General features: G+C 39.0%; 1 protein-coding gene across 11 annotated transcripts in view; it reads left to right on the top strand.

Moving 5' to 3' along the window:
• Nucleotides 1-23,082, top strand: part of UTRN (utrophin) — a 457,676-nt gene that overhangs the window by 120,879 nt on the left and 313,715 nt on the right. For 10 of the 11 annotated variants that reach the window (XM_074368225.1, XM_010965836.3, XM_074368224.1 and 7 more), the window contains 9 exons: nt 2,698-2,805; nt 3,081-3,260; nt 4,077-4,246; nt 8,929-9,052; nt 12,636-12,723; nt 15,975-16,216; nt 16,380-16,560; nt 18,476-18,621; nt 19,235-19,447. In XM_074368225.1, the coding sequence (XP_074224326.1) occupies nt 2,698-2,805; nt 3,081-3,260; nt 4,077-4,246; nt 8,929-9,052; nt 12,636-12,723; nt 15,975-16,216; nt 16,380-16,560; nt 18,476-18,621; nt 19,235-19,447 (1,452 nt within the window). The remainder of the gene's footprint in view (nt 1-2,697; nt 2,806-3,080; nt 3,261-4,076; nt 4,247-8,928; nt 9,053-12,635; nt 12,724-15,974; nt 16,217-16,379; nt 16,561-18,475; nt 18,622-19,234; nt 19,448-23,082) is intronic. The other variant, XM_074368222.1, reaches the window with a different exon arrangement.

The raw sequence follows: 23,082 nt of genomic DNA, 5'->3' as shown, positions 1-23,082 counted from the left end.
AATGCCAAACAGTTGTGGTTTAGAAAATAAGCAGATACTCTATTCCCACATCTTAGTGTCCATTTTGATTCTTTTAAGTGCATTTCATTTCCTTCCACAAAAAGCAACTGTGTTCTTTTCAGGGCATAAAAACAAAGGTATGATGTTTTGTGATTTACTAAATATGTTAGCAGAGATAATGTCTTAAAAAGCAGGTTGCAAAGTTTGTCTCGGTGTAGATTGTTGATCACTGCCACCTGCCCCCAAACTTTGATTACAGTTTTTCTATTAAGAATAGCATAATAGACCTGATTCTGATTTCTGAAATATTTACCTTTCACTTTACAAAGATTTAAATTTGCTTAGACCCTTATATTCAGGCCAAAGAGTCACACAGAATAATTAAAATCTTACTTTAGTAATGATTATAGGAGACATTAATTGCTAGAGAAAACCATTGTGTTACTCTTCTACTAAGTCAAATAATTTAAAATTTGGAAAGAATCAAAGTTTGGTAATTAGAATTTTTTAAAAATAAGGGGTGGCTAGTATTTTGGCCATTTGTTATTTTAGGTTTAAAACTGACCTTTGAATGGCTTTCTGTTAGTGATATGGAAGAGGAATCTTGTTAAAATGTAGACTTTAAGGCAACATTGGTACTTAATTGATAATTTGCTGTTGCAGGGACAGATCAACTGTATCTGACTTAAAAAGTCTTTCAAGGGACGATCGTTCACTCAGTTGCAGAGGCTTTAACATAGTTAGAAATGGGCTCTGAGAATTAGCTCCAAACTTCTGCAGCGTAGACCGAGTACGGCAAGTGGGATAGTTCTGTAAAGGACTGAGCTACCTTTCCGACCTTAACTTTTCCTCAGTCCTTCCGTGTACCCAGCTCACACCCTGAATCCCCAGTTTGTAGCCCATCCCTAGACGGTCACAGCTACCAGGGTAGCGCTGGTTTGTGTTCACTGCTCTATTCCCAGCACGTGGCACGTTGTGAGTGCCTCTGGGTTTTGTTGTTGTTTTGTTTTCTTTTTGCGAAAGAGTGAACTAGTTTTCTAGCCTCTGTGTTTTTAAGATGTGGTATCTGCCTTGGAATGCCTTTTTACCCATCTCTTTATTTTTAAGTTCTCCCCATCTGTTACCAACCCTTTTGAGTCAGGCCTTAACAATGGTCCTCCTGCCCCGTAATGTTCCAGCCAATAGAATGAAGTCTAGTTTGGTTCAGAAGCAAAGGAAGGTCTTCCTCTTTGACGAAAGAATGGAGAGCAGCGAGCGTACGCTGTGGAGTACACGCTCTCCCTGACAAGCCACTGGCAGGGCTGCTTATGAGGTTCTTGTTGGTGGGGGGGGGGTGCTGAGTTCTTGCAGGTCTGGCGCAGGCGTGTTGCTCACAGCTCCAGGTCACAGTGTGGGGTCCAGCATCTCTGCACATGGCCTGCTGCTACCATATTGCCCTGAGGTGTCCTGCTCGGTGCTTCTGCTTACAGTGCACCAAGTTAGGTGGTACGCTCAGCGGTTCTACCCCGGGAACTCTTACCCACTGTGTTAGGTGCAAAGCTTCTGCACACGGCCCCCTATGGGCACGTGAAACTAGACTAAGAACAAAAGAAAAGGTTAGGTCTTATCACCTAGATTCCATTTTATTTTTCCTGGGGGTTCCCGTGGGCTTTGCTCGTGACATATCTGTCAAGGACCATAAAGTCATCTATAAACTCCCTCCCCCTCCCCCGTTGTTTCAAAACTGGAAGTAATCTCTTTGTGGTGTCCGTACTTTCTGTCTTGTGCCACAGTTACTCATGTCTTATCACTCTTCTCACATTGAGGACGGGTTCCATGTTTGTCTTTTATTAATCTTCATCCTTTTTTGGGTGTAATATAAAGGCAGAGAATGGTTTTTAAATTAACTGGTAAATAAAACAATTAGAAAAGAGTTGTTTCCCTTGCAAATACAGAACCGAGAATTCCTCCCCGTCCCCTTACCCCAACCAACTATGTAGAAAAAGGTTTCTGCAGTAAATACTACATTTTGGGGAAAAATTACCCCAATACAATCATGCTGTTTTCTACCCCTCCTTCAAGTTTAATCGCTCTACATTACTAAATGTCTTCTACCTCAGAGACATGCATTACTGACCAATGAAGTTTAAAGATCTTTACAGTGGCTTTGGACTATACTCAGACTTCCTCCTTTAATCATAATTACTGTTGAATCTAGAGCATTAGTGTGGGTGTTCGGCAAGATGCATAGAAAAACCGCTGGCTTCAGGGTGTGTGTTTTTGATCTGGCTCTGCAGTTAACTAGCCAAGAGTTCTTGGACATAAAACTTGGCTTCTTCCTTTCCTCCATAAAATGAGGGGCTGAGACAAGAAAACCTCTGAGCTTCCTTCTGCATCTAGAGAGTTTTAATGTCATTCTTTTGGAGATGTGGATAGTTGAATTTGGCCTTTTAGATCCACCTTCCTTGCTGAGAATTAGGTCTAGTTACCCAGGTGTGGGGCTAATTTCAGGTTGATCTGTTGCAAATTTGAGAAGGATAATATCTTAAAGAAAGATATCTTTCTGGATCATTCATGCCTCAGGCTTAGATATTTGAAATCCTTCTTACCCAAAGTAGGGATAAAGCCTCTAGTAACAAAAATTAGAGATTTGGGAACTTGGTTGAACTGAATTACCAAATGGTTCTCTAAATGTATTTCTAACTTTATAATTTGTAGTGCTTGTTGAAAGCTTGGTTAACCGAAAAAGAAGAGGCTTTAAATAAAGTCCAGACAAGCAGCTTCAGAGACCAGAAGGAACTGAGTGTCAGTGTTCGACGTCTGGCTGTAAGTGGGGTCGTTGTCGGTTTCTGACTTGTAAGCCTGTGGTGTCTTCGTGTTTTATATCAATGGTAATACAGTTTATGAATAGACTTCATCACCCAGCACTAGAATGCTGCCATGTAACGATCTAGAAGCAGGAAGTCATATGTCTTTAGCTTTAGGGAATTGCAAATCGGGTAAATTTTACTATAAAATACACGTTTTCGTTTGCTGGCTGGGGAGCAGGAAGATAAGGTCCTGTTAAAAGGGAATCATCTAATAAATATGTGAAATACTAGATTTTGAAGGAAGACATGGAAATGAAGCGGCAAGCGTTGGATCAGCTCAGTGAGATTGGCCAGGATGTGGGTCAATTACTTGATAATCCTAAGGCATCAAAGAAGATCAACAGTGACTCAGAGGAACTGACTCAGAGATGGGATTCTTTGGTTCAGCGACTAGAGGATTCCTCCAACCAGGTACCTTTTGCTTTGGGTAATATATTGTGCCATTTAGTAGGAATTATACATTCAGGTTTGTTTTAGTTTTTATGAAATAAAAGTAGTAGCTAAACTAATACCTGGTTTACTATACAATTGAAAAACTTGACATATGAAAATCTTTTTTAGTTTTCTAAAGTAAATTTTAATAGATCTTCAAAAGACTTACTAATATCCAGTCATTTAACCCTTAGTAGTTGATAGCACTTTGGCGTGAATCCATTAAATGCTCTTTAAATCTTAAATACTGTTATTAATTTAAAAAAAATTTAGTGAATTGATCAAAAATAACACTTTGGTTTAAACACTGAAGTTCATAGCAACATTATTTATAATAGCCAAAAAGTAAAAACAACCCATATATTCATGGGTAAACAAAATATGGTATATCCATACAGTGCAATATTATTAGACAATAATAAAATGAAATACTGATCCATGCTACAACATGGATGAGCCCTGAAAACATTGTGCTAAGTGACCAGTCACAGGTTAAGTGCGCTATGATTCTGTCCATATGAACTATCTAAAACAGACAAATCCACAGAGACAGGAGTAGGTGAGTGGTTGCCAGGGGCCAAGAGGGAGAGAAGGATGGGGAGTGACTGTTAACAGGTACCATTTTGAAATGGTAAAACCATTCTGGAATTAGAGGGCGGGCATGGTGGCACAACAACTCTGACTATACTGATAACCATTGACCCATACATTTTCAAAGGGAGAATTTTACGGCATATGAGTTATATCCCAATACAGCTGCTAGAAAGAATTGAAACTGGCTGATTTTTATTCCAGGTGACTCAGGCAGTAGCAAAGCTGGGAATGTCCCAGATTCCCCAGAAGGATCTCCTGGAGACTGTTCGCCTAAGAGAACAAGTAACTACAAAAAGGTCAAAGCAAGAGCTGCCTCCTCCTCCTCCCCCAAAGAAGAGACAGATCCCTGTGGATATAGAAGCTAAGAAAAAGTGAGAATAGAGACATTTCCCAAACCCAGTACTGCACATAGTGTGTTTTGTGCTTGGTACTTATTATGTGCTAGTCATGAATCATATACAAATATAGACATAATTATTGTTATGGAAATTCAACTACTGAACCACTCCCTACCCCTGAGTCTTCTGAATATTCCGCTTTATACTGGTCAAGCATTTGTTTATCTTGGGTTCGACTGGGAAAACTGTGTGACAGGACCCTTCTTTTTTTCCCATCGTTTGCCTTGGGCGGATATGATTGTCCATGACCCCACATTTATCCTTTCTTTCACCATCACAATTCTGATGTCATCACCATCACAATTTTGTTTTAGATTGGTTTCCTTATTGGTGAATTTCCTTCCTCTTCTCACCTTTAAAAAATACTTGATTCAGGGAACTAATTCCTTTTTAATTTCCTTTTTTCTCCAACCGCCATTCTTTTTTCATGTTTTCTTTCTTTCTTTGTTAATTCCTTTGTCATATTTATTAACAGATGCTTCGTGTTTGGCTTAAACATTTGTCTTTGGTAAAATGTCTTTCCATCTTTGACTCAAAGGAATCTCAGGGTCTTTATAATAATAACGAATAACCACGGCTGGTGTATACTGAGCTGTTACTCACGTCAGGCCCTCTGTAGAGCTGTACTGTGTGCCAGGGACTGTAGCAGGGCGCCCTCCCACAGCCCTTGAGCAGGGCTAGCATTCTCTCCCTTTGATGGTAGAATCCCAGTGCTTGGGTAGATGGGTGGTTATTTTTGCCTGAATAAAAATGATATGATTTCCCCAATTTAGCTTTTGTTAGACAAAGCACGATTGCAGTTTTACCAGATGACTTTCATTTTGATCGTGTTTGTGCCTCCTGAGAGCATCTCCTTGCAGGACCAGTGTCCCTCTGAGTTGCAGACAGCAGCTGTGAAACTTTTACTTCTGGAGCCAAGGCAGCAGATGAGGGAGATGCTTCTGATGTGGACGTTACCAGAACTCATTCATTTCCTGAGTGTTTATTTTCTGTGGATGTGTCTGGTAGTGTGTCTCTCCAATGCTGACTTTGTGCATTTGGAAGCTCGGAAGGTTGTAAAAGACTAAGGTGCATAAATAGATTCTGGTCCTGATTCTAAGTTTGGTGGGGTAACGGGGGGATTCCTCACACCAACAAGCAGTTCTTAGGACCCCAGCTGGGAATCCTAACAATTTACCTCGGTTCTGACACTACCAGGAGACAGCATCAGATTTTTACAGGTTAAGGGGTTAGTCCTACAGGACTGCCTTCTCCCCCTCCTCCCTTACCCCAAATCAGATGCCAGACACAAGCCCAGGTTACCTGTGCTTCTGACCAACTGCCTACAGATTGGAGGTTTCCACCACCTCCTCCTTGGACTTCAGTTGTAAGTTGCAAATCCAGGTTGTTACCTGTACTTCTGACCAACGGGCTATAATTCAGAGGTTTCTAACCCCCTCCTAGAGTTCAGTTAATTTACGAGAGCAGCTTATAGAACTCAGAGAAATGTTTTTCTTAATAGATTCCTAGTTTATTATAAAAGGATGTAACTCAGGAGCAGCCAGACTGAGGAGATGCATAGAGCAAGGCATGGGGAAGGGGCTCAGAGCTTCCATGCCCTCTCCGGGTGCTCCACTCTCCCCAGTGTTCACCATCCTGAAGCTCTCTGAACACCATCCTTTTGGGTTTTTATGGAGGCTTTATGACATGGTTATGGTTAAATCATTGGCCTTTGGCACTTGATTCAATGTCCAGCCCCTCTCCCCTCCCCAGAGGTCAGAGGGGCAAGACTGAAAGTTCCTCTAATCTCAGGGTTGGTTCTCTTGACCACCAGCCCCCATCTTTAGGGGGAGATCCAAAAGTCATCTTGCTAACATAACAAAAAAACACCTTTATTGCTCTCATTATTTAGGAAATTCCAAGGGATTTGGGAGCTCTGTGCCAGAAACAGGAACGGAGATCAAATATAAATTTCTTATAAATTACAATATCACAGTGCATAACTATAAAATCTTAAACATGACTGTGTCATATAGGGTGCATTCTGCTGTAAGAAGCAGAGTGCTATACCCAATGTGACTTATCAACAGTGAGGTCACTGATTATCTCACATCGTAAGAAGTCTGGAGGTCTGGGAGTTTTGATGGAATGGTGTGGTCCCGCATCCTGACATCTTGTCTCTGCCCTCCTCAGCATGTTGGCTTTTACCTTGTCTTCTCATGGTCCCAAGATGCTCCTGTAGCACTGAGCATAACATCCTTGTGTAACCTGCATATAGGCAGGCAGGGCAGTTTTCCCTTATTTTTTATTTTTTTTTTAAATCCAGGAGAAGGGCCTTTTCTGGAAAACATCAATTAACTCCCCCTACTCCTTGTCTTACTGTCCAGGACTCAGTCACTTGCCCAGGCCCTCGGTGCTTGGGAGGTTGAAACTGTCCTGCCTTTCCAGCCTCTATCGTTGTGTTCTGAGGGACTCATGCAGCAAGGAAGAAGTGTGGGGAGGGAGGTGTCTGTTGGGTGGGCAACCGTTTGTGAGTTCCACAGTCTTCTACCCATGATTTGACTGATGCAGAAATCCCTTCAGTCAATTCCTGGACAAACAGAGGCTTGAGCATGTCTAGTTCATTGTTGCAGAAGGCATTGAAATTTTACTATTAGAAATTATGCCTGGACAGTCTGCCCCCTCTGAGTCTGCCCATTCGTGCTGGTTTTGCTTTCTGGTGCAATATAGAGCCACGTCACCCCTCTTCAATATGGTACCTCTTCAGAATTTAAGGATGGATCTCATATTCTGATTTCTGTTGTCCTAAAGTCCAGAGTATTCTTAACCATGCCTAGTGTGACGTGGTTTCCAGATCCTTTAATATCTTTAGTCTGCTGTAGAGACCACTATTAGCCTGTCTCTAAATGTGCTGTCTGAGCAGATGTAAGCCTTGAACAACTGCTTATCACAGCTTATACTACGTGCTTCAGAAATGATGGTGTATTTCCCCTCCTCTCCTCCTGGTGCTTCTGGTGCCTGGTTTTTAAAATCATCATAGGGACAGTCATTTCCTATAATGTAGATACACGTCTGTTAACATGATCTGGGATCATTGCAGCTCTGATGCATTCACATCACTCTCCTCATACTGAAGGCAGAAGTGGACTAAGTCTCCAAGGTCACTTAAAATCTGTGGTCTTTGGTTGGTGCTCCTCTTCTCTGAGCGATTAAATAGAAATCTGCTGTTAAGATGACAGGAGGAGTGTACTATTGTTTGAGCGATGCTGTGACCCTCTGGTTATTTACCTAGAGTATCACAAAATCCTGTTCAAATTACAAGAAAAATTTACCTTTATGAAAAGACAAATATTCATAATTCACTAGAAATCCTTTGAGCAAAGTTTCCCAAAAGAATCAGCAAGAACAACCTCTGTGCTTACCTTAAAGTCTCTAAAAATACCCAGAAGTTGTTTTGAGATGCCTTTTGGGCAGAGTACTGGTTAAGAGGACCTACTCCTCAGTTTGAATCCCAGCTCTGCCATTTGTTAGCTTTGTGGCTTGGAGTAGTTATTTAAAACCTCTGTGAGCTCAATTCCTTCATCATTAGAAGGGATAATAATAGTGTATCCTCAGGGTTGTTGAGTTAATAATGCACATAAAACATTCAGAAAAGGGCCTGGTAAATGGCCAGCCACCGGGGAATGTTTCTCCTGTTCCTCCTCGCTGTGGTTTTGACTGACCTTCTCAACACCTCTCAAGTCTGTCCCCTTTTCTCCTTTTCCATTTTCACTCAGTTCTGGCCCCCGTTACTACCACAGCCTGTTCTCTGATCTTCCCTCTCTTTGTTCTTTCCCCTCAGTGAACACAGAAGGATAAACACAATCTTGTCAGTCTCACGCTTTAAAGCCTTGACTGGCTCTGAGTTTCCCTTTGGTTAAGGTTCAGCTCCTTAATCTGCCCTGCAGGGCCTTCCGGTTACCGGGCCATGTGGCTCCCTGCCGCACTGTCAGTTGTTCCTCCTGGCCTGGTACTTGCTATTCCAGCCACACCTAACACCCACAGGGCGCCAGGGGTGGTCCTCCCTTCCTTTGTTCTCTCTCTGCAAGGAAAACTCCTGTTGCTGTTCTCCGGGAAGCCATCTCCCCCAGTTGGATTACGAGGCCTCCTGTGAATTCCTGGGATTGGCACCCAGCAAATTCTTTTGTTACTGCTCTTACTTTCCATTGCCTTCATGAGACTGAAAGCTCCGTGAGAGCTGGGATTGTGTCTGGTTTAACTTCCTATTCAGAGCCCAGTTCAGTGCCTGGCGTATAGGAGACTCAGTAATTACATGCTGAACTAGAGAAGGCATTAATTTAGGAATGTCTGTTCTTGTTCTTTTCTGTTATTAGCTAACCGAATCTGTTTTTCATTATCTGCAAGAGTTTATACAAATATAAGTGGTTTCTTATAATGTTTAAAATTTTTATTTATTTTCTTTATTAACATTACAGTATTGTTCCTCTTTTCACACCTTTAGTTGTAAATGGATGCTCTTAACCTTGTGTGGTTACTGTGTTTCTGGGTTGCCGCTGTTTCTGAGGAGAGCTTAAAAACACACGCTTGATAGGTGTTTTGGTAGCTCTCTTTCTTGAGCCAAGTGAAACAACAGAAGAAAACGAATGACAGTTGGTAACATCTGAATCTTAAATCAGGTTTGATGCTGTAAGTGCTGAGCTGTTGAACTGGATTTTGAAATCAAAGACTGCCATTCAGGCCACAGAGATAAAAGAGTATAAGAAGATGCAAGAAACATCAGAAATGAAAAAGAAGTTGAAGGTAAAACATAAAATAAAAATATCCTATTAAATAAAACGTTTCATCAGGATAGCTTTGTTGTCGGCATAAAGATGTGATAGGATCCAAAATCTTTCTGTAAAATAAATGCAGCCCTAAGGTAGCTTTTAGAACATTGTAATAAATTTTGAATTGATTCAAGCTGGCTGGCATCAGATCCCTGTGTGGGGAAGGAGTTTTTGTCCGTCCTTCCTTAACCATTGAGATGTGCAGGAAGGGACACTTGCTAAAGTGATCCAGTTATTTTTACTATTTTTTTCACTTAATTAGATCTGCCTTAATCTGGTACCTAATAATATATGGGTGTATGCTGAAGATATTTTGCCTTCGAAATACAGCAGATTATTTCAAATCTCAAAATTTCTTCTATATACACTATTTAGAGAAGGGATGTCTTTTAAAAAATGAATACGTTTTAATAAAAATATATGTGATCATAGCGCTGCTACTTTGTACCTTATGTGTGTTACTGTAAATTGAAACAGGAGATTGTAGTGATTTACATTATTGGTGTTCATTAACTCCCTGTACATGCTTTTATGAATTATTGGGGCACCTAGAGCAAGTCTGTATTGCCATCTACATCCGTAATGGAGCTTGTAAAGAGTCTGGAGAAACAAGGTGTGTGTAGATGTGGATGATGTGAGTTAGAAAGTGGTAGGTACCGTGGGAATTGAATTGAGGCCAATATTGCAGTTGTTCTGTACACTGGTGAATTCCAGAGGGTGAAGTCACCCTGAAGACGAGGGGACTTGGAGCTGGGTGGAAGGGAACAGCAGGCAGGCAGTGCCCCTGAACAGAGGCTAGGAGCTGGGCAAGGGTTCTATGATCCTTGGAACAAATAATTTGTTTCATTTCATGCTAGGTGTGTGTGTAAATGTAATAGAGAGTTAAGGTTGGAGAGGTGGCTTGGGGTCAGACGGCTGACTGTGAATGTTTGGTTGAGAAGCTGAGGCTAATCTCTGCCTTACCATTCCACTGTAACTATTCCTATTTAGGGGTCACCACTGACCACTGCTTTCAAAATCCAAAGGTGGATTTCCACTCTTGTCAGACCTCCTTTCTCTGCAGTGTTTGCCATTATTTACCTTCCCTTCTTAAATTCTCACAGCCCTTGGCTTCAGTGACCAGTGATCATTTAAAAATATAAATTTGAACCAAAGAACTTATTTACAAAAAAGAAACAGATTTACAGACATAGAAAACAAATTTATGGTTGCCAAAGGGAAAGGTGGGGGATTAGCAGATACAAACTACTATATATAAAATGGATTAAAAAAAACAAAACAAGGTCCTGCTGTATGGCACAGGGAACTATATTCAATATCTTGTAATAACCTATAACCAAAAATATGAAAAAGAATATATATGTATGACTGAATCACTATGCTGTTTTCCAGAAACTAACACAACATTATAAATCAACTATACTTCAGTTAAAAAATGTATATGTATATAGATCTGATTATTCAGCTCAAGTGCTTGCAGTTAATTAATGACTGCCCCTTGCTATGGGGATAAAATGTGAAGACCATGTGCCCCGGCATACAAGGCCTTCCAGACAGCTGTCTTTGCTACCTCTAAGCAAAGCCTCATCACCCCTCATTCGTTCTTTAGGGCTTCAGCCCTCCTGACTCCTGCACTTTTCTTAGTTCCCTACTGTCACCACGTGGTGCTGTCCTGGCTCCAAATGGCCCTTTGTTAAGCCTTTGTGCTGTGTGGCTGAAATGCCCTCTCCTTCCGAAAGCCTCTTTTCGCCTCATTAGGAAGATTCCATACTGCTTTGACCATACCTCTGTGAAAGCCCTCACTGCATTTACGTCATTATTTGTTTATATGCCTGCTGCGAGTGCTTAGAAAGTGAGGATAATTTTCCATGGAAATTTTCAGCACTCAGTAGAGTTTTTGGCTTATAGAGGGTGACTATGGGCAGGGGGAATGTGGAAGCACCATTATCAGAGCCCTCTGCACAGGGGTCAGGAGAGCAGAAATGAGGGCTGTGTTCCATCATTTCATATGCTTCTGATAGACCAGTAGATCATATTAACGATGATTCAGCAACCCAGTTCTCAAAGGCAGTTAAGTGGCAGAGAATTTGGAAGTTACAGTGATCTTTATGGGACAAGCACCACAAAATATTGATGAGTTAAATTCCATCCTGTGATCCAGAAACAATTTTACTTCCAGAAATTATTCCTATAATATTTGAGGGGATAAAAAATAACAATTGTGTATGTTTATATAAGGTGTGATTGGCAGTTCCTATGTTTTCCCTTTATTTATATATTTGTTTATTTTGTTGTTTTAGACAAGTCGTAGTAGATGCCAAAGGGTTGGGGAAAATGTAGAATAAAGAAAATTTAACTATGGCTTTAATCACTAATTTTTCTTATAAATTTGGGGAATATCAACTTCATTTGTTTTAGTGCTGGGAATAACTTGTTCCAGCTGACGCAGTGGTGGAGAATCCCTAGTCCAGTCTACCACCACCGTGAAATGTAGCGAAAAATCAGTTTGTATAAAGCAGGTAATAATTTTTCTCCAGTTTGATGGTGACTTTTTGTTTGGTAGTTAGCTTAACAAAAATGTGATGTTTCTTAGAATTTCTTGTACTTTCTTAATCTTTGACTGTAAAAATGGTTGTCCCACTCAGTCACATTGAAGTTTGTGTGGATCAAATTAGGAGAGCTAAATTTAAGTACTTACGTGCATAGGTGTTGGAAGTGGGATTCCTCTCCAGGTTGTCTGATTGAAATGATATGGGTTGCCTGGAAGTTTTGATTCTGCTATTTTGGATACTAGTTAATTAATAGATAATTATCAATTGGAGAAAATATCAAACACTGACTGTGTACATGAATGTGTGTATGTATGTGTGTGTGTCCATGAGTTTGCTCAGCCCTTTCCTACTAATTCTGGAAGATTTGTCTTCCCCTGTCTCTGAAATATAGGGACATTGATAATATCGAACCATAGAGACATAAATATTGCAGTTAAGAGCCAGTCTTCAAACATACAGAACAAAATACCTTCATTTGTGTCCTAAAATATATTGTCAGTGTTTAAAAGTTTGCATTAGGCCCTACACCTAATATAATACCAACAAATAATATTGAGGCTCAATTTATTTCTGTTTTTCTTAATTTATTTTTGTTCAGGGATCTCTGTTGTCATAGCACATTCAATTCAATTGACTCAAAGTGTTATTTTTATCATGTGGAGTATACTGAGGCCATGTATGTGAATGGATATCCTGGATCTAAAACAGTAGCTTTAATTATTTCTTACTGATAGAGACTCATAAATGGAGCATACAATTTTTTTTCTTCTGAAAGAAACAAAAGTTTTATGTTGTTTGAATTTGCCTTCAAATTTAATCGTCTTTGCCCTTCTGGAGGGCAGCCTGAAATGGCATAGCTTTATCTTATAGTATTTTCTTAGGCAAACTTTGACTGTAATACCTAATGAATATGGGAGGGACATTAAATATAAAAACTTCAAGAAGCATCACAATTATATTGAGAAGAAAATTTGCAGTTTTCTTATATTGTAACTTTATTTTCAGGGATTAGAAAAAGAACAGACAGAAAGAAACCCCAGACTAGAGGAATTAAACCAAACTGGACAAATCCTTTTGGAGCAAATGGGAAAAGGTGAGAACCTTGATTTTTTTTTTTTTAATATTTTCTTAGATGGTACTGAATACTATTTATTTTAACATTCTAACCCTCTTTTTGCTAGAAAAGTGGTTTTCAAAAAAATTTTTTAGGCAGCAGAATCCTTTTTGAAATGAAAATTTATGCTAAAGTTGATTATATAGAACAGATAAAAGCAAAGTTGTTCTGCTTTTATACGGGTAAGGGGACCTAAATACAATGCTGATGCCTCAGCAGAAGAGTTAAAATCCACTGGTGTAGAAGATTTAAAAATTTCATCTTCAGGGTCATATATTGGGTTTTTTTTTTTTTTTTTTGCCGTGGACCTAGTGGCTCAGAGGAATGTAAAGATTAATATTTTTGCCACGCAGTTTTGCATATGATTCTTTCTTTGGCCTCGCTGCTTTGAAAGACTTTTCTTACAAGTTTATAAGCCCTGTTCTTTATCCCAGCGATGGTAAGTGCTTTGGAGGTCTGTAGCAACTCTCCTTGACAAAAGCCGCAGACACCTAAGGCAGAATTAGGAATACCAGTTTGACCAGAATCTTCAAAAATATAGTTTTTAGCCTTTTTATTTTTTGACTTTTTGTTATAGAAAAAGTAAATATATACAAAGCAAGTAGAAGAGTACAATGAACCTCCTTGCACCAATTACCCAGCTTCAGTAATGAATGATATTCTGCCATTCTTTAATTGTCTGTACCTCCACTCACTCCTCCCCTGCTTGGTTATTATTATTTTCACCTTTTTAAAAGTAAAATTGACTTACATTGAAATACATGAAACTGTGCTATTTTGACAAACCTACGACCACATATTGGTATATAGAATATTTCCACCTCTCCAGAAAGTTTCCTGGTGTTCCTAATGGATCAATCACCCTCTTCCACCTCCAGAAAAACCACATTTTAAAAAACTTAGATTATTTTTCCCTCTGCATTTTGAAAAATAGTCCAGCTTATTTTGTATGTATGCAAGTCACCTACACATATATACAAAAATAAGTGTGTATCCACTATGTGTACATTGTGTCCACTACATGTACATCTAATTTATTTAGAAATTGTGTGAAGGTACGACTGTCCTGGATTATTAGTACAGCCTTTTTCTTTCTTTCTTTCTTTCTTCCTTTCTTTCTTTCTTTCTTTCTTTCTTTCTTTCTTTCTTTCTTTCTTTCTTTCTTCCTTCCTTCCTTCCTTCCTTCCTTCCTTCCTTCCTTCCTTCCTTCCTTTCTTTCTGCCTTTCTTTCTCTCTCTCTTTCTCTCTCTCTGTCTGTCTTTCTTTCTCTTTCTTCCTCTCTTTCTTTTTCTCTGATAAATAGAATAGTGAGATCTACTGGAGATTATCATACTAAGTGAAGTAAGTCAGACAGAGAAAGACAAATATAATAATACTAATAGATGGAATCTAAAAAAAAAAGAAACGAATGAATTTATTTATAAAACAGAAAGAGACTCATAGACATCGAAAACAAACTTATGGTTACCAAAGGGGAAAGAGCGTGGGGAAGGGATAAATTAGGAGTTTGGAATTAGCAGATACAAACTACTATCTATAAAACAGATAAACATCAAGGACCTACTGTAGAGCACAGGGAACTATATTCAATAGATTGTAATAACCTATAATGAAAAAGAATATGAAAAAGTGTACATATATATATATATATATATATATGACTGAATCACTTAGCTGCACACCAGAAACCGACACAACATTGTAAATCAACTATACTTCAATAAACAAATATTATCAGTGAATAAAAAAATTACTGAAGAAGTTTCTTCAGCTTCCTTAGTACCTAAAGTAAGTGCCTCTTACCTGCTTTCTAGATTAGTGGTGATAATTTTTCCACCTCAAAATTTTAATTTACCAGCTTAATTTTTTTCTTATCATAAATTTCCCTGGCATGTAAAAGAAGTGGCCGATATTATTCCTCTGCCCACTTAAAGTAGGACTGACCTGGCAGAAGCACAGCCCAGATCTCCATTGCTCAGATAGTTTTCCAGAAACATGGTAGTTTAGTTTATGACCTCCATAAACAGGGATCTTTGACCTTGGACTGTGGTGTGAATGTTTTGGCTAGGTGTGCTATTCAATTACCTGTGTGATGGTGGACAGTTTACTTTAGCAATTGGCATGGGTGATATATTCAAATTATGTCATGTCATGTTTGCATTTCTCATTTTCAGTGGATACCACGTGTTATGGAAATTTTCAGAATTGAATTTTCTGTGGATCCTAAGTGACAATGCTTTCCCCTCAGAGCTCTCATTACCCTGGATTTTGATTGCATATGTTTATAAAGTTTTATTGCCCTCCTGCTCAAATAATAAAGATGTTAAGCTCATCTTTTCAACATGCACGTTCTCCTCAGAAGATAAAGATTCCTTTGCAGATTTCCCATATTTTTTCGTGGTAATTTTCACTGACTTGATGGTATTTTATACTAAGAGAAGGACTATGATAAGCCCCATTACTGTATGTAACTATTATTTCTATGAACATTATCTACCTCTCAGAAATATGAGGCAGACTAAATTATGAGATGTCAGTAATAAACAAAATGGCTTTTTTCTCCAGTGAGTTTCTAAAGTAGATAATCTTAGCACTGTGTTGGTATTTTGGCATTTTCTGGTCAATGTGTAGCATCCCCAGTAAGCTTGCTGATGCTTCTCTCACCTGGCTGCTGGCTGAGTATTCCTGCACTCACCAGGTTGCTCCCAGCACTAGGAGTTCTAGCATTCCTTTTGCAATTCCTGTGACACTGTGGTTTGGTCACTGAAGACTCAAGCTGCCTCCTTCTTTATCTAGCCAGCTGTCTTTTTCCTGATGACAGAGGGTCTGTCTTCTGATGTCAGAGGCCCAGACATGTCCAGACAGTTCATTTTATTTCTCTGGCTCAGACTAGAAATTAGTAGAGCAGTAAGTAGGATGCCAGGGATGGAAACACACGTGTTGTAGAAAAGGCCGTGGCTGACACTCCACCCATGTGCTTTTTGTGATAGCCCTCCTCCTCCTCAGCTATTTTTAGCTCCCCTTCTCCCATTTTTGTCCAGGGATTAAACATAGTTATTTTTAAGTGCATCATTATAACTTTTGTTGTTGTGTTAAAAGGGACGTATGGGAGTGATCACCATATATGACATTGCCTCATTAGTTTGAATGTGTTAGAATGTTTATAACAAACCAGAAACAAGTATTGTAATAATGCATGATGTGTCTGCTTACTTTTGATGTCTGCATAGAAGGTCTTCCCACTGAAGAAATAAAAAATATTCTGGAGAAGTTATTAACAGAATGGAGGAATGTATCGCAGCATTTGGAAGATCTGGCGAGAAGGATTCAGCTACAGGAAGATCTAAATATTTATTTTAAGCAGCTTGATGAACTTGAAAAGACCGTGAAGGCAAAGGAGGAGTGGGTAAAACACACTCCTTTTTCAGAGTCTCCCCAGCAGTCCTTGCCAAGCTTGAAGGACTCCTGTCAGGTAAAGACACAACCGTCTGGAACGTGAAAGAATTCTGTGTCCAGTCCCGTAGTTAAAGAAGGTGCTCCTTGCGTCGGGAATGCTAGGTTAATTCTGCGCCGATTAACTTTCTGCGAGGATGTTCGTCTTCAGTGAGTGACGTGATCACGTTTTCTTTCCATAGCGGGAACTGACGGACCTCCGCAGCCTCCACCCCAGAATTGAAATGCTGCGTGCGAGCTGCTCGGCCCTGAGGTCCCGGCCTTCTGCCCCGGATTTTGTCCAGCAGGGTTTGGCGAGCTTTGTGGGCCGCTACCAAGCTGTGCAACGGGACTTAGCGGAGCGTCACCAACAGCTAGAGAACGGTAAACCCATTCACTCTCTTGCATTCTTTAGTAGATGATTCCACCATCTCCCGTCTCAGTTTGCGTTAGCTTGAAAATGACCCCCAGTATTTAGACCTTTAGGACACCTGCTTATTTTTGTACCAGCTTCATTATTTTCCTCTGTGCCTGCTACCGTTCCAGCTCTTAAAGTGCATTCAGATTGTTTCCTGGCTTCACACTTGTTTGTAAAAATCCAGACAGCTTTCATGTGTTAATTGGATATGATGGTGTTTAAGGAGATTTTTTTAAAGGGTGTTGTTTCTCCAGGAGGCCAGCTGATATCATGACCCGCAGGGCAAAAAAGAATGATCGCTTACTTCTGTTTGCTCAAAATGTTGAACGTTTTAGCAGTACAGTCCCTTCTTTTAAAAGAAATCATGTTCCTCTTTTAAAGTCTGAAAAACTTTTTAAAAGAGATTTTACTGTTGGAGTAATCCTGATCTGGGAAAGTTAACTGTTAAAGGTTTTGAAAGCTCACCCTTTATATATTATATTTCTTCTCCCTGGCTTTTGTTTAAGTCAGGACTTGTACTGTGTAATGTCACGGGGAGTACATGCGAAAAGCTATTCACGTAACCATACCCTTCCTTGCAGCAGCGGTAGATTGTGTAGCAATCTGTATGTGTGCATGGTAAGCAAATGTGACTTGTTTCCTTTCTTCTGGACACCCTGCTCTTTGTTTATTGAATTCAGTTAACCTAGACTGGGAAGTGTTTGAGAGTACCTCTTTTTCCGTTCACTGTTACAAAATATGGTTTCATTTTTGACAAGGCAGTTTAAATGTTTCGTTTCTTAATTTTAAAAAAAAATTGTAATTTTTCGTTTCTGTTTTTAATTGTGGTTAAAACATACATAACATAAAAGTTACCATTTTAAAGTGTAGAGTTCATTAGTGTTAAATGCATTCACATTGTTGTGCAACCCACCCCCTAGAACGTTTTCATCCTGTGAGACTGAAACTCTGTAGCTCTTAAACAACAGGTCTCCATTTCCTCCTCCCCCCAGCCACCCGCAACCACCATTCTACTTTCTGTTTCTAATGGGTTTGACTAGTCTAGACATCTCATCTGAGTGGAGTCATACAGTATTTTGTGTGTGTGTGTGTGTGACTGGCTTATTTCACTTATAACATCCTCAAAGTTCATTTATTTGGGTAACGTGTCAGAATTTCCTTCCTTTTTAAAGCTGCATAATATTCCATTGTGTGTATACACCATGTTTGTTTATCTCTTCATGTATCGATGGGCATTTGGGTTGTTTCCACCGTTTGGCTGGTGTGACTGATGCTTCCATTTTGTTAACTTTTGCTGCTAGTTGGTTTCATGTCTTTTGTACTTCAAATGAGCCGACTTCCTTTCCACACAAGTGTTGCTTGTCTGTCAATTTTACGTTAGTGGCTGAAGTAGACATCACTCCAGCTGGCCTGTGCAGGCGTTATTTCTCAGGGTACCTGTGCGGCCAGGCTGTGACATTCTGGGTAATGTCCTCCCCTCTGCAGTTTGTCTGCAGGCTTGAACTTAGAGGAAACTGGTTGAGGGGATCTTTGTTTCCTTTTATTCTTTGTGTAGCTACTGAGGAAAAGGAGATTATATGAGACAAAAGGAACATTGTAGTACCATCTTTAGAGAGACATTTCATCATGATGCCATGAAGAAAAATGATGGTGGGTTACTTAATATTTCAAACATCGGCGTCCGCAGGAATGAAGTCACTGTCTGACTCTCAGAAATGTCAAGGGGATGATTTATTTTATCTCTAGCAGAGACCCTTTTTAATTTTAATTATGGAGTTTAACTTTTTATGTCACTTATTATATACAGAAGGTTAGCAGTATATTTAACAATGTGAGTTTCCTAACACTATTTTCTCAGAGTAAGTATTTTTAAATAAACAGAACTGAAGAGCCGACCTGGACGTGCATATTTGGAAACATTGAAAACACTGAAAGATCTGCTGAATGATTCCGAGAATAAGGCCCAGACGTCTTTGAATGTCTTGAATGATCTTGAAAAGGTGGAAAAGGCCCTGCAAGAAAGAAAGGTAATGTATATTTTAGGTTTTAGAAGTCTTGGCTCATTTCTAGTATCTCCTATCATGTATTTTGAAATATTTTTCAGCTATTAAAAATTTCTTGTGTTTCTTATAATTTGAAATAATTATAGTTAACTATAGTTAGTTACTATAGTGTAGGACCTCAGCTAAAAAAGGTAATTATTAAATATTTTTAATAGAATAAAACCCTATTTCTCTTTCTACTGTGACTAGTTTAAAATTCTCAATCTAATAAAATATCTTGTTCTTTTTCGATGTTGAATGAGAATGCTTCCTTGATCATGTAAAGTATGTGGCTTCTGGAGTATTTCATCAGCTTAGAGCAACAGATCCACCATTGAGCTCCGCACACTGGGTCCTCCTTGAGTGTGTTGTCCTGCTGGTTTTTAGTGTAGAGAATATATTGTGTCTAAACCACACACAACTCACGTTGGGAAAGCTGTGACTTTTTTGATTATGCTTATTCTTTGTTCATGAGTGTTTCACAATTCCTTTCTGATCAAATTCTCCTTAAAAAGTGATTTTTCACTGTTTATAGCCAATATTATTACATCTGAACAAATTATTGTGCACATTTTTAATCTTGAAAAATATGTTCTAGGCCCTAGATGAAATCCTTGAGAACCAGAAACCTACATTATGTAAACTTGCAGAAGAAACAAAGGCTTTGGAGAAGAACGTTTCTCCAGGTGAAGAAAAAACATGTAAGCAAGAATTTGAGGATATTCAAGGAAAGTGGAACAAACTAAAAGTCAAGATTTCTAAAGATCTACATTTGCTTGAAGAAATTACTCCCAAACTCAGAATTTTTGAGGTAAATTCAAAGGCCATTAGGAGTTTAAGTTTATTACAGAGTGAAAAAGTAATTATCAGTAGATAACTATTGAGTATTTTGAATTCTTTCTGGTCCCGCATTTATTATGTACTTAAGTTGAGATTTATAACTTGCTAACCAAAGACATACTTTTAATGTGCTGGAGAACACATTTATTTCCTTTTGCCTTGCAGAAAAAGCTTCTTGGTAGAGGTAAATTAGACCTTGAAGATAAGACAAAATTGCTTTAAAATGGTCAAAATAAGGTTTCAGGGCTGAGGGGCCGGTGATTAGATTGCACTCGGTTACAGTGGTAGAAGTTGCCTGGCTGGAAGCAGATAGCTGAGTCCGTGAAGTGGTGTTTTTAAGGTTTTAGGCATTTGAAGTTGAAAATCTGATGCCGGCTATCAACAAACAGTGTGAGACTGGGGATTCAGGTAATTCGAGGGACAGGAGCATTCAGAAGCGGAATCTTCTGCTCCATTTGAACATGTCAGCAGATGAAGAGTTCCAGGGGAAGGATCAAGGTGAGGACGTGAGGAGAAAGTGGTACAAGCCCATGTCAGAAAGGACGGTCAGGACTTCAGCCTTTCACCTGTGGGGAAGGTGGAGGTGTTGGGTAGCGAAGTCTCCAGATCACCTGGTTTTCTAATAGCAAAGGTCTGGATGAAGAACTAACCAATCATACTCTTTACCCTAACCTTCCAGTGCCTCCTTCCCTTGGTCCTACTGTGTTTCTTTCTCCCCCCACTGTTGTAGCCCAAGGTATACTTCTTGTACAGTGTCTGGCCCAGAAAAGGCACTCAGTAAATATTTTTCAGTGAATGAAATGAGATTAGTAATAGGAGATTTAGATTTGGGTATATATATATATATATATATATATATATATATATATATATAGATTCAGATTTCAAGAGAATATATATGAGGTTATCGATATGAGAATTTGTGTAAAGATGTTGCTGAAAAAGTGAAAAGATTGAAAATGAAGACCAAATTTATGAATAAGATGTTTGAAAGTCAAAACCAGAGAACGTGCGGTAGAAGAGACCATACAGATCAGCGTGAGGGGATCCAGAAGAATGAGCAGGAGTGCTGACCCCTGAACTCGGAGGGAAGCTCTTTGACCCAGGAGCCAGCAGACAGTTCCAGTGAATGATCAGGAGAATAAAGATGGCAAGGGTGTGTGTGTGTGTGTGTGTGTGTGTGTGTGTGTGTGTGTGTGTGTGTGTGTGTGTGTGTGGTGTTAGTGGAAGGAAGTAGTTTTCTCTACGAGTAAGCTGCAGCTCTACTCTGAGATCTCGTTAGAACACAGTTAATTTTGAAGAGGAGTGTGTTTTGTGTAGCTCAGTATTTTTGGCCCATTTAACTTTGTGAGTGGACCTACTTTCGCTTGTCTGCCTTCAGTTGTAATTCTATCCAACTTCAGAAATCAGAATTCATGATTTAAAATTTTTGGTTATGATCCAACCATTGGATTATCAGTGGTTCTCAACTAGGGGGGATTTTTGCCCCCCAGAAGGACATTTATTAATGTTTGGAGACATTTTTGGTTGTCTCAAATGTAGGGTAAGGGAGGGTGCGGTAGGCACATTGGTGGGTAGAGGCCAAGGTTACAGGTGATGCACAGGACAGCCCCACAACAAAAGAATTTTCGGGCCCAAATGTCAGTAGTGCCATCTTGAGCAATGTTGGATTAAATATCTCCCATCTTTTCTAAAGATCATTGCTTTGTTTTCATATTTAAATCTGAGATGTATTTAGGGAAATTTGTAGGTGAAGAGTAACCCAGGTTAATCTTCTATGACTCTTAAAAGTGTATTTATTTTAGAGTTAGCTAAATGCATACCAATATTTTAATATGGAATTTAAAAAGAATAAATGTTCCTCCAAAACACAAAAGAGAGTCCTGTGGTTGTAGTAATCCAGCTTTAGGCTTTAGTGGATTGTTACAAATGTAGCAAATCCAGGCACTTGAAGCCTATGCCCAATTTATTTCCATTAAAAACATCCCACTTCAAGCATATGTATTTGGATATTTAGGTTTTTTTGGTTGTTTTTATTACAGTAACAGATTGTAATGTAAATTATAAATTTTTAATTTGCTTTTTGTGTCCTAACTACAAGACTGTTGACAATGTCTACATTCCCTAATTGTGCAACTTCTTTGTTGGAATAATATTTATTTTTTTAATTCTAAAGAACATTTTTACTCCTTTATTTGCCTTGAAGGAATTGCTTGCTCACAATTCAGTTAGGAAAACTTTTGCTTTTCCCCTCTAAAGATAGTTGCAATAAATACTAATTTGCAGTTTAACATTATTTTCCCTTTTTTGATGACCTGGTGTTTATTTTTTTAGACATTCAAGTTCTGTTTGTCTTTAAGGCACAAAGTACAGTAGGTTTTCGATTCAATACTAAGTTATGATGTTTTTTAGGAACAAAATGGTTGACTTGTTTATTTTTAATGTGCATTTTAAATTAAATAAGTAATAAATACGGCTCATTAAAGGCACTGAATAATAGAGAAATATTTAGAGTGAGCATTTAGATTTCTCTTTCTTCCCCAAGACCATTTCCATCCCTTTCTTCCCCAATACAGTGATCCTTGCTGGGGGTTAGCATATTCAAAGTAAGAAAGAAAAGTTCATGCACATTGCTAATTGTAATCATTTTTTCCACACTAGCAGGAACAAATGATACTAGAACTCCACGAGGGGCATTTAAATAGACAACACACAAATGCATGAGCTTGGAGTATGAGTCCCACTATTCAAAATAATAATGCCTTTCATTGACACAGTACACCTAAACTTTGAAAGTATTTTCATAGCTAGACACTTAACTCTTTTTCCCTACCACCCTACAGTACTTGTAAGATGATCTTGTTATTGGTTTATGTGCAAATTTTAGTTTTCTGTTACTTGTTGGCAAGTAGTGTTTTCCTACGTGCCTGTATTTCCTTTGTCGACATGGCTGGTTTCTTTTGTATAGGTAGAGGTTGCGCCTGCATTGTTATTCACGGTGTCACGCTCAAATATGTTCTTACATTCTCCTTTTTTATCTGTTCCATGCCAAATTAATGACCTCAATTTCTGTACTTAAGAATTAAAATGTTAATTGGTGCTTTTAAATACTATCTCACGGGAAGTCCTCCCGCTCCTTCCAGGCAGCAAAACATATAAAAATACATGAAAAAGGTAATATTTTCACTATTGATTTTACTGGCATGATTTTCTTATGAATAATGGGGATGGACTATTATAAAATCCTAAGAGGCCGCTCATCCCCAGCAATAACATCTTTGGTGTCAGGGGCTGCAAGCGTATTTTGTATTGTTTCCTTTCCTCTAGTCAAGATCTCCTGCAGTGTGGGGCAACCATGGAATCAAGAAACTGTCCCTAAGGCCCACAGAAAACTCTTTCATATACATACCACTGCTCCTGCCTCTTTGGACCCCCTCTCCAGCCCCTTTCTTCTGTTTTCAGACTTTCATGTAACCTCTTGCCCTGACAATCTCACTACCCTTTATATCTGACTCCTGCTTGTGATCTCTTCTCTCTTGAATTCATTGTCCACACGGATGCCAGAGTGTTACTTCTGGAAAGGATCTGGTGTCCTTGCTCTGCTAA

The sequence above is a fragment of the Camelus bactrianus genome, chromosome 8, assembly GCF_048773025.1.
Source record: "Camelus bactrianus isolate YW-2024 breed Bactrian camel chromosome 8, ASM4877302v1, whole genome shotgun sequence".
In the NCBI taxonomy this organism is placed as follows: Eukaryota; Metazoa; Chordata; class Mammalia; order Artiodactyla; family Camelidae; genus Camelus; species Camelus bactrianus.
Note: the sequence above shows the minus strand (reverse complement) of the source record. Positions and strands in the feature narration are given on the sequence as shown.